The 12,396-nt window shown below is 38.6% G+C and overlaps 1 protein-coding gene across 3 annotated transcripts in view; it reads left to right on the top strand.

The window, feature by feature from the left end:
• TMTC4 (transmembrane O-mannosyltransferase targeting cadherins 4) overlaps window positions 1-7,617 on the top strand; it is a 72,403-nt gene extending 64,786 nt beyond the window's left edge. For all 3 annotated transcript variants that reach the window (XM_024205355.3, XM_024205356.3, XM_024205357.3), the window contains 4 exons: window positions 249-363; window positions 1,217-1,329; window positions 5,802-5,871; window positions 6,393-7,617. In XM_024205355.3, the coding sequence (XP_024061123.2) occupies window positions 249-363; window positions 1,217-1,329; window positions 5,802-5,871; window positions 6,393-6,544 (450 nt within the window). In that variant the 3' untranslated portion in view covers window positions 6,545-7,617. The remainder of the gene's footprint in view (window positions 1-248; window positions 364-1,216; window positions 1,330-5,801; window positions 5,872-6,392) is intronic.
• Window positions 7,618-12,396: the final 4,779 nt, after the last annotated feature.

The raw sequence follows: 12,396 nt of genomic DNA, 5'->3' as shown, positions 1-12,396 counted from the left end.
ATAAAAAGGGATTATCTCTAAAGATTTAAAAATACCACCACTCTTAAACACTTTATACCCTCTTTAATGCATCCTTGTCTGCTGAATGGGATAGTATTCTGATACTACATACATGTTTTAGTTTCTTTTCTGAAAAGAACATGGGGAACACTGAACAAGACAAATGAGTATCTCTGTACCATTTTTAGCATGAATTGTATGACAAAAGCAAAGCAGGATGTAATTACTGTGGATTGCCTTACTTTCAGTATGCAGATTTGAATCGCCACATAGATGCATTGAATGCATGGAGGAATGCTACAGTTCTGAAACCAGAACATAGTTTGGCTTGGAACAACATGATTATATTGCTTGATAATACAGGTACAGTATATTAATGGTTTTGATGGTTACTTACATAACAGTTTGTATAAACCTTGAAGCTATAGATAGAGGGATAGCAAAAATGCCAACCTGGCTCTGAGACTTTTAGGGATGTTTATGAAAAAAAAGGAGGATGCCTGGACCTCTCTCTCCCCCACTCCCCTCACCCCAAAGAAACCAGAACCTCTCTCTCCTCACTCCCTAGAAAAATAGAGATCTCTCCCCCACCCCTTCCTGTCTGTGGCCAAGATGGGCGCCTGCCCCCCTCCCCACATTATGTTCCTGACTCCCACCCCCAAACAGGGAGAAAGGGAGAATCGGCACTAGGAAAGCTGCCCTCTTATGCCTCCTAGGGCCCATAATTACCTTGGTCAGTTCCAGGTGTGGACCTCCTTCCCAAGATGATGATACTCTTCCTTTTCTCCCTCCTCTGTCACGATCCCTCTCCCGCTGCTCCTCTTCTTCTCCCACAGCCTGTGCAGTGAGGGTCTGATAGGAAGTAAATCACTGCAATTGTCAGTGGAGTTTGGGGTGCTGGATTCACCGCCCAAGCCACAGGCTGCATGTTGCACTCTAACTGCTCTGTATGCTGGCGTGCTCTAGGTAGCTAGCGCGCATTAACATAGGCAGGCTCCACGGGAATGGCAGCTACTTCAGTTATGCCCCTGAAGAAGTCCCAGAGGTTCCAGAAAGTCATGGAATCTGTGACCTCTGTGACAGAATTGTAGCCTTATTTTATAATACAGTATACATATGCTCAAAGTGTGGAAAGTATCTAAAATATTATCTATGTTAAAAGTTCTCTCTCTGTTTTTCTTTCCCTTCTCTCCTTTGTCACGGTATGCACTCCCAGGGAATTTAGCACAAGCCGAAGCAGTTGGAAGAGAGGCCCTGGAACTGATACCTAATGATCATTCTCTTATGTTTTCTTTGGCAAATGTACTGGGAAAATCACAGAAATATAAGGTATGTAAAGGGGGAAGTGATCTGAATGTTTGCATTTAAAAGTGAAATGTGTGGGAGGAAGGCACTGGACTGTGACTCAGCAGATTGAGGTTCAGTGTCCCACTGTGCCACAGAACTCCTGTGAGACATTGGGCAAGATACTTAATCTCTCCGTGCCTCAGTTTCCCAAATGTAAAATAGAGATGATAATTCCTTAGCATCCATTGTGTCATGAGAATAAATCTGGAAATACTTTGGGGCATCCAATCATTGTGGTGTATATTTTGAAAAATAGAGCCAGATAATGTATTTAAGAATGTAGATAGGACAGGACTGAAAGAACCAACCAGTCCTTGTACTTGGACATAAAGAAAACATCTGCAAATAAGGAGGTAAACACAGTTTATATGGTAAGTGTTAGACATTTGTTTCTGAAAGGAATTGACTGCCGCATGTAACAAGAATCAGTCTCTTGATTAAATATTCTCATCAGTAATTGTCACCATTGCTACAGCATGAAAGAGAAATAAAACACATATTAACAGGAAACGACATAATGGAAGGGCAGCAAGGAAAAAAAATGCAATTAACTGTTCCGTTTGGTCTCATTTTTTGTAATGGGTAGTTTAGGAGCAAGCTATCAAAGTCAACTCGTGCATCTGTGGAGTGTTTTTGGATCAGCAGTGGCACACAGCTCTACATATGTGTCACGAAGGGTTTGAGTTATGTTTGCTTGTTAATGAGCCAAAAGTTAGTCTTATTTTGTGGAATCACTGACCGAGAATAAGCCACCTACTGTGAATAAATGTAGTTGTCCTCACTGCCTCTGTGTTTATCCTCATCATCTGAAATGTAAGTGACAGGAAGAGATGAATAATCTGGGAAGCTTTTTGGATTTCTCATATAAACAATGTTTGCTCCACTAAGATCCTTTGATTTGTAGCAATAATATAGCACTGAAGTAACATCCTGAGTACATCTTGAATGAGAAGCATTTATGACCTCAAGACCTTTCAGGATAGAAATATATTTTTTTCACCGATTACAGTGTCAGGTGATATTTATCTCCATTTTCTTGCCCTTTTTCAGGATGGTGAAACCTAGCCATGTATCTAAGCTATCAAGTTTGCTGTAGTTGTCACAGGAGAAATGTGCCTTCAGAGAGGACTTCAAAGCACCTCCCCTCTTCTCTTTTATGACCAGCTCAGGAAAGTCATCCTGTTTGCAGGGGGGTAGTATGGAAGAAATTACAAGAGATGGTTGTGGGAGAAAATGGGGCTCTGAGATTGTCACTATTAGTGGAGTGGAAGGAACCAGAAAATGGTAGTGGGGGAAAATGTGATGAGAAGCTCAGTATGATCAGTGGGGAAGTGTGGAGTTATGCAGGGCCTTAAAAGGCACTAACAGGCAACTTGAACTTGGTGTGGTGTAGCAGGGGAGAGCAAGTGGAGGGATTCAAAGAAGGGACTGATGTGGTTTGTTCAACAGGGAAGGGAAATGGTCTTAGCAGCTACCTTCTCTATGGACTGGAGGGGAAGAATGTAGGCATCAGGAAGGCTAGGGAGCAGTGGGTTACATGGGAGATGATGAGAGCTTGGGCAAGAGTTCTAGCTATAAGGATAGAGAGAAAGGGCTGTATCTCGGAGATATCTTCTAGGAAAAAGATTCAAGATTAGAACGTGTCAAGTGCCTAGACAAGCTGAGTGAAATTTGTGTTGGGGAGAAAGATTGAATGATGATATGGCTTCCAGTACCTAATGGATAGATAATCTCATAAATAATGTGTCTGCATAAGGGTTGCTAAAGTGTCAGTTCTGCCCTTGAAGCACACTAAGCATATTTTTTTCAATCCATATTCCTTTTGAAGCATTCTATTGATTTGGAAATGTCTTGCCAGCTTGAAAGCTAGGTTTTCTTTCAATATGACTGCAGCAATGTTCCCTGTAGTTTCAAATTCACTATGCATTTTTCCAGAACGGATGACTTATTGTTACAGAAATGTAACTCCTAAGCATACGAAAGATGGAAATTCTTAACTGAGATCTGGTTTTAGCAAATTAGTTTCCTTCCTTAAATATACTCCCTTTTTGAAATGGACAAAGCAACCACAGATCTCGGAAGCCATCTCTAATGCTTTGAAAGTATGTGTATATTATATGTATATTCACAGTGTTTTTGTTCAAGAAATACAAGATGTTAGCCCCATTGGCTAAGTCAACGTGTCTCCATATTTGAGGTAAAAACAAACTCGTTTTGTGCTGCAACTCTGGCAGCAGATGGAATATGCAGCATGCTTTTTTCAAAGCTTTTGCTACAAACAGTGCTGCAAGTATCCTGACAACACTTAATTTAAAGATTTGGCTGTCCAGACCAACTGAAATATTGCCCAGTGTACTGAAATGTTTATTTAATGCAATGGGATAGTCTTCAAATTGCCTTTAATCATCTGATGCTCTTCTACTAACTGCTGAGCAAAGCAATGGCAATAAAATCTTTTCAATAAGTATGTGCCAGAAGGCATATGGTAATGGGAGTCAGCTGCAAACGTGTTTTATTAAGTTTTCTGGAGAACACCACGCACAATAACAGTACTCTATAATACTTGGGTAGAGGAGGAATGAGTTCCTATGTTTGCTGCTCCTACTGTGTGGCTGGTGACAATTTATTGAAAGACTGGGTTAACTGGGCAGCAACACATCTGTGCACTTTGATGGCTGTATCTTCACAATGGAAAAAGTAGAAGTCTACTTTTTAGCTATAATCTTAGAATTTCCAGCATATTGGATAATACAGCAAAGATTGCAGAGAGATTCCAACATTGTGGGAAGTGTGACTTTATTAATCTTTTTTACTTTTTTCCTGCTCCTGCTGTTAGGGCAAGTATGTTTGGAGGATTTTGCTGTGTGTGTATGTGCAATGAACTTGGGAGACAGATGGAGATGCCAATCCTGCCACCAAAGGCCTGTTTTCCCCACTTTAAAGAATTCAGATGCATGGTTCAGTAGCTTGTTCCCATATAAGGATAGAGTAGGCCTTCATGGCTGTGGTTTATAAAACTTTTCTCACAGGACAGCCTGTATTTGGTTTTTGGACCTAAGATGTAACGGCCTTGTACACCAGACAATCTTCTAGGAAGTAGTGGCCTTTCCTGAGGTGCATTGGACAGTAACTGTGCATTAGGGTACGCCTACACAACAGCTGGAAGGTGCAATTCCCAGAGTGGGTAGACTTAAACATACATGCTAGCTCTGCTCGAGCTAGCACCTAAAAATAGCAGTGTGGCTGAGGTGGCACAGATGGTGCCTTGGGCTAGCTGCCAAATATATACCTAGAGGATTGGGCGGGATTATACTCTTGCAGCTTGCCCAAACTACTGCCCGTGCTGCGGCAGCTACGCTGCTATTTTGAATGCTCCAACTTGAGCGGAGCTAGCACGTCTGTCTATGCAGACTATCTACACCCACAGACTCAAGGAACATGAAACATACCACTTATAGCTGGCCTTTTGTCTCTTAAGACTTTTGCCTGGGAACTGAGCTGGAGACTGTCCAAGAATCTAAAATATACAGCAGCACAGAAACTACCTAAAATTACCTTTCTAAAATATCTAAACTTAACTTTATTTTTTTTAACATGATGATTTTTAACAAGAAGGATTCTCTGGGCACAGAGCAAAGGTCTCTGCACTGGCAGCTAGCTTTGGGAAGACAAAACTTGAAGTGGTTAAGAAACTGACCAGATTCTTATAATCTTGGCTCTGAACATTTGGTGAGAGGTCATGAGAGGCTTTTGCTTTTCTAAAAGGTTCCCAAACATCAACAATGCTAAGGACACATCCCACAAGTGGGAATATTCAGAGGACACTTGTAGATGTAGTGATTTTTTTCCCAGTGATTTGTAGTTTTTATGTTTTAAAGTAGAGGTACTGTTCCTCAATGTGGATTATATTCAGACCTCCGCTTCAGATGTGTTTACTGTTAGTCTGTTTTAATAAAATTTAAAAAGTGATTTATTTTTATAACCATGGGAAGAATGTAACTTAAAGGCAAAAGCTTTTGTTTAAAACTTAAAAACAATACAAAATAGAATATTGGGCCAATAACAAGCAGGGAAAACTTCTACCTAAAAGGTGAACGCTTTGAAACATTAGGAATATGTGAAAATTTGATTAAAATGTACACTGCTTTACAAACTTAACCATAGTGGGTACCTCTAGTTGCCTGCTACAATAACAGAAGCCTGTGATACGTTGGTGCTTGTGTAGTAAGTATTAGTGTAGTTTATATTTAGTGGAGGCTGCAGCCACCAGAGAGCAACAAGTTCAGACCATGTTATATATAACATTGTGAGGAGGTAATATATTGTATAGATGAGAAAATATGGCTACAACTCGAATACAATTTGTGAAGTCTTTGTGGTGCTTTGGTGCACTTTGCATTTTGTGTACTACAAGAGTAACCTATACTGTTGACATCTTCTTCCAAATTATTCAGGAATCTGAAGCTTTGTTCCTCAAGGCAATTAAAGCCAATCCAAATGCAGCCAGTTATCATGGTAATTTGGGTAAGAACCTTTCTAACTCCTCAAGTGTAAACTTTTATCAAATGCACTGTTTGTTCCCTTATGTTCACTGTGTATAAAAAGAAGTTTTGAGACTGTTCTTGCTAGGTGGATTTCTATTCTGACTAATTTCTAGAAAGCCATCAAGGAAATGGGGCATCAAAAACTAAAAGCTGTCACATGGTATGATAGATCAGATAGGTTGCACGTAGTAGTCCAGAGACGGCAGAACTTCGGTGGCTGCAAATTGGTTCATTTGAGCTATGCTTGTAAACCTTTATGAGCTCATATAAATACAGTAATTTATGGCTACAACATATTTCATTCCTCCATAATTCCATGGCTGGTTCTTTTCCCAAGCTCTGCTCCTGCAGCTGGCAGAAGAACAAACTACTACTGTGCCACTAACCAGCCAAAAAAACCTTTATTGGAAACAAATGCTTTAATGTTGTTTTCCAAGTGATTGGCAAGATTGCACATTATTCAAAAATATTGCTAATGAAAACTCCTCATTGCTGTTTCAGCTGTGCTTTACCATCGCTGGGGAAATCTTGACTTAGCCAAGAAACACTATGAAGTCTCTCTGAAGCTTGACCCTGCTGCACCCGGGACCAAGGAAAACTACAGCCTCTTAAAAAGAAAACTGGAACAATTGCAAAAGAAAGGCGATGTCTGATGTTTCTTTTTAGGCTGTCAGTGCATGCTGCGTACCTTTAATGTTACAGGGCTACTTTTAACCATGTAAGGGATTCAGTCACAGTTTTATACAAATAATAATTACAGCACCACTAAAGCACACTCAAATGCTTGATTTGGTCTTACATTGGAAATGTATCTTTTTTTTCAGTTGACTCAACTGTAGAATCTAAAATTTCAGCTAAAAAAATGTTATCTTTTCTGGTTTTGTTTTTTGAAATCTTTAACTGTTTTTAAAGCCCATTAAATATACTGACACGGGTATGTGAAATTAATGTAGGGTGGAGTTTCAAAACTGTACTTCACAACACTATAAGTAAATAGCAAAGTTTATTTTCATATGCAGTTGACTCATTCATCTGACTTTTAGCATCAATGTAGAATACTAAAATGGAGAAAGTGACTTGGAAGAAATGGCACTTTCCTACTTGAAAATGTGATCCGTTACACGTATGCGGAGTCATAGATATTTACTTCAGAGAGTGAAGTGGATTACAGTCTATATAGCACATCAATGGAATGGTTAATCATTACAATTGTAGGTCCAAATTCTGACTTTGTTTGTGCCTGTGCAAACCCGTTGAAGGCAATGGGGTTGGCAAAGGTGTACATGAAGCCATAATTTGACAAGCATAGGGTTATCGGCCACATGTGATGGTGCACTCGGTCAAGGTATTTTAGGGTGGAAGGACCCCAGGGACAGAATGTCTTCCCAGAACAATGTAGTGGTACAAGTGGGCAGCACTGGCTAAAGAGTGAGTGTGGCCGTGGTACAGGAGGTGCACTGATGCGGCCTTTTCCAATCAGCCTCTGCTGGCAGGACTCCCCTAGAACCGTTCCCCAAGCAGCCGTTAAAGTTGTCTCAACCCTTGTGGCAGGATGGTGGGGCAAACACAGTCTACTCTATGCCACAGGTTAATCCTTATCTCCTTGGGCATAGCAACTCCCACTGGTTCAGGAAGTTGCAACTTGGAGTCCCTGCATCAGGGATGAACCAAGCACAAAGCCACACAGAAACTGACCTGCAGACTCCTTTGCTACTGGCACATGAACCAGAAGAAATCCAGATTAGCTTTCAGAACTCAGGGTGAGTTTCCTGAAGTGGCAATTAGGGGAAAAAAAACATCTTTTAATTGATAAACTGAGAAAATATTTATGGAAATGACTGAGATGTTTGTACAGCACCACTTTTGGAGTATGCTGCACTTTAAACTAGGGTTGTCGATTAATCACAGTTAACTCACGCGATTAACAAAAAAAATTGCGATTAATCGCGCTGTTAAACAATAGAATACCAATTGAAATGTATTAAATATTTTTGGATGTTTTTCTTCATTTTCAAATATATTGATTTTCTATTACAGCACAGAATACAAAGTATACAGTGCTCGCTTTATTTTGATTACAAATATTTGCACTGTAAAATGATAAACAAAAGAAATAGTATTTTTAAATTCACCTTATACACGTATTGCAGTGCAATCTCTTTGTCATAAAAGATTTTTTTTTGTTACATAACTGCACTCAAAAACAAAACAATGTAAAACTTTATAGCCTACCAGTCCACTCAGTCCTACTTCTTCTTCAGCCAGTCACTAAGACAAACAAGTTTGTTTACATTTACGGGAGATAATGCTGCCTGCTTCTTATTTACAATGTCACCTGAAAGCGAGAACAGTCATTCGCAGGGCACTTGCTGGCATTGCAAGGTATTTACGTGCCAGATATGCTAAACATTCGTATGCCCCTTCATGCTTCCGCCACCATTCCAGAGGACATGCTTCCATGCTGATGTTTGTTTAAAAAAAAAAAAATGCGTTAATTAAATTTGTGACTGAACTCCTTGGGGGAGAATTGTATGTCTCCTGTTTGGTTTTACCTGCATTCTGCCATATATTTCATGTTATAGCAGTCTCGGATGATGACCCAGCACATGTTCATTTTAAAAACACTTTCACAGCAGATTTGACAAAATGCAAAGAAGGTACCAATGTGAGATTTCTAAAAATAGCTACAGCACTGGACCCAAGGTTTAAGGATCTGAAGTGCTGTCCAAAATCTGAGAGGGACGAGGTGTGGAACATGCTTTCAGAAGTCTTAAAAGAGCCACACTCGGATGCGGAAACTACAGAACCCGAACCACCAAAAAAGAAAATCAACCTTCTGCTGGTGGCATCTGACTCAGATGATAAAAATGAACATGCGTCGGTCCGCTCTGCTTTGGATCATTATCGAGCAGAACCCATCATCAGCATGGACGCATGTCCTCTGGAATGGTGGTTGAAGCATGAAGGGGCATACGAATGTTTAGCATATCTGGCACGTAAATACCTTGCAATGCCAGCAAGTGCCATGCGAATGACTGTTCTCGCTTCCAGGTGACATTGTAAAAAAGAAGCAGGTAGCATTATCTCCTGCAAATTGTAACCAAACTTGTTTGTCTGAGCGATTTGGCTGAAGTAGGACTGAGTGGACTTGTAGGCTCTAAAGTTTTACATTGTTTTGTTTTTGAACGCAGTTTCTTTTGTACATAATTTTACATTTGTAAGTTCAACTTTCATGACAGAGATTGCACTACAGTGCTTGTATTAAGTGAATTGAAAAATACTATTTCTTTTGTTTTTTACTGTGCAAATATTGTAATAAAAATAACTATAAAGTGAGCACTGTACAATTTGTATTCTGTTGTAATTGAAATATATTCTATTGAATTCAGTATGTTTGAAAATGTAGAAAACATCCAAAAATATTGAAATAAATGGTATTTTATTATTGTTTAACAGTGCGATTCATTTTTTAATCACTTGACAGCCCTACTTTAAACTTTTAATTAGCAACATAGAGGAGGGAGTCAAATGCTATTTGTGTGCTGGTATTTACATAGATCAACAAACTTGCTGCTTCCATAAATATTTATCTTTTTTAAAAAGAAAGTGGAAGAACAGTCTATTGGATGTGCGAATTGAGAGATTTGATCTCCTTTCTCTCCATGTTTCTGCATTCTATATTTTTTTTCCATAGGAAGAAATTGATTCATGCAATATTTGCAGCTTTCCTAACTTGTGTGATAATATTGTACAGGCAGTTCTGGTATATTCTTAATATACCACTCCCCTTAATATGAAACTGTTTAAAATGTAAGGCAAATGTCTGCCATAGTACAGACTATTACATGATCTTGCCCTTCTGAATACCACGGAAATGTTTTACATCTACAGTACTCTACTTTTTAAATGTTATTTTGCTTGGAAAAGAGTGCCACATTTGGAACTAAAATACAAGTGGCAAGTTTTTATAGATTTTTATATTCTGTCCTACAGCTCAGCCTAATATGCATCAAATGTAGAAGGTATTGTGTTAAATAGGCCTCTAGACAAAAAAAATAAAAAAAAATGGATTTTGCTATGGAAACTAGTTTCTAGTAGACAAAAGAAATGACTTCACAAAAACAAGCCAATTTGTTTATTCACAATGTCTGATGTAATTGAGTTCTAAATTATTATTCTTGTCATGCAGTTCACATGTATGATCATCCTTATTGGCATGTAGTGTTAGTTTTGGATTAATCCAATAGATCAATATTATACTTAAGACACGAAATCTCTGCATTTCATTATGCAGCAAACCCATTACACGCACTTGTCTGGGGATGCTGACTTGTCCTCCTACTCTGAGTTTCAGATGGATTGGGCCTCCTATTTTGTACTGTATTTGAAAATGTTGATTTACTCTTCTAGTACCAACCCCATGATCTCTTCTTGATTTATTTTCAGGCTATTTAATATCACTTAACTTTTTTATTGGTCTTCAGTGTTTTAATTTATAATTATTTAGCTCAATAAAAATGAAAGGTAATCACTTATATGAACTTAATAGCAATGATACACTTATAGCAGAGTATAATGTCAGAGCTCAACTGGCTTCTGAAGAACTAATGGACAAGATTCTGTTTATATAAAATACCCCATAAATCTTTCAAGAACACTAAATAGAATAGCTAATCCCATATCTTCCACTTTATCCTCTCAAACAACTTGGTAATGCAACTCATTCAATGTATTAGGCCTATTAAAATATTTATCAACTTACCTTTTTAAAATGTTTAATTTTCCACACCTGATAACGAACTCCTGAGTCAGTATAGAAAATATTGCCTGCAAGAGAAAAAAAAGAGATAGAGAGAGGGGTTTCACAGGAAGATTTTATAAGCTAAGACCCATTTGGTTTTTTAATAATTTTTTCTTGCCACCATTGCTAATTGATCGAATATCAAATATTACCATTGCTAATTTCTCCTTGCCAGCTGACCAATCCTTTACTATTTGATTATGCAGTGAAGTCATAAAGCTATATTTGTGACATTGTATTAATTTCCATGGCAATAGACTGAGGTCACAAGTGCTTGGTCACTTTGCTGTTCACTCATTTAAACAAAATTACAAAGAAAGAGCAAAGGTAGGCAGCATGCTCCAGTGAATAAAGCACAAGATTAGGAATAAGGTCTGTACTCAACTGCTACTGTTAATCACTGTAATTTTGACTTACTCATGGAAACATTTTAAAAGCATCCACTAACTTTGGGAGCCTCAATTTTCGAGTGTCCAGCTTGTCATACTTAGGGTCTGACTATCGGGATGTGCTGAGCACTTGCTGTTCCTGTTGATTTTAACTGCAATTGTCAGTTTTAGTATATCTGAAGATCAAGCCCTAGGTGTCTGTTTGGATATGTGAAATTGAGGCACTCAACTTTTGAAAATGTTGGCTTTACTGTCTCCCAGCTATACCGTATGCGTCTGTAAAATTGGAGCCAACGATATTTGTTAGGCACCTCTGTAAAAGTAGTTGTGATCTAAGGATGAAAACCTCCTTATTTAATATAAAAAAGACTAGCCAAATTGCTTTGTGTACATATTCTCCCCATGCTACATCAGGCTTTCTCTTAGGATACATATAGTTCCTACAATTCATTATAACAATGAAAGAATCTCAGAAGAATTTGAATCATATCAAAGCATCCCACACAGCAAACTATACCTACGATATGAAGTCATTTTCCATCTTCATGTGCAGATGTCCTGATTTTATAGGGATAGTCCCAATATTTGGGCCTTGGTCTTATATGGGTGCCAATTACCCCCCCCACCCCGTCCCGATTTTCCACCCTTGCTATCTGGTCACCCTATTGTTCTTTCTTTCCTTCCAAGGAAATCCCCTACTGGTTAAAGTTTCTTCAGACCTCACTCTTCTTCCTGTCCTCTTCAACTAGTCCCCTGAGGTCTGGCTTCCTGAAAGTCCTGGTGTTTTATCTTTATGGGTACACATCCTTATCGTGTGTGTCCCTTGCATCAAGAATCCTAAAAGTCTTGAACTCAGGCTGAATATAATATGAGCAACAGGTACACTTGGGGAGGTCAGGTGGCAACAGTAACTCGATGGGGGAATGAGACTGTAAAAGACAAGTGAAGGAAGAAATAAATCAAAGTTTGGGGTTGTGTTTTTTGTGGAGGGTCGTGGGGGGGAGGTTACTGTTCATACAAAGGTTTGGCTACCCAAAAGAATCGCAAGTTCAGACTAGGACAGTTTATTTTCTGAGCTAGTTTTGCCTATTGCTAGGTTATATATGATCATGTTATATTTTGGTAAAGTTGTCGTTTATTTATTTCATTATGTCCAGTCTTACAACTAGTTTAAAAGTAATCAAGCAAATAACTGTAAAACTCTTGATGTTTTTTTTTTTTAGTTTTAAAACCGTCTTTTGGAATTCCAAGCTCTAAATTGTAGCATATTGCTAAAAGAATAAAATGTTTGAATTAAAAACATCTAAATATTTTA

This window comes from Terrapene carolina, unplaced genomic scaffold, assembly GCF_002925995.2.
Source record: "Terrapene carolina triunguis isolate 2854851 unplaced genomic scaffold, T_m_triunguis-2.0 Scaffold21, whole genome shotgun sequence".
Classification (NCBI taxonomy): domain Eukaryota; kingdom Metazoa; phylum Chordata; order Testudines; family Emydidae; genus Terrapene; species Terrapene triunguis.
This window is presented reverse-complemented; position numbering and strand designations above follow the sequence as displayed.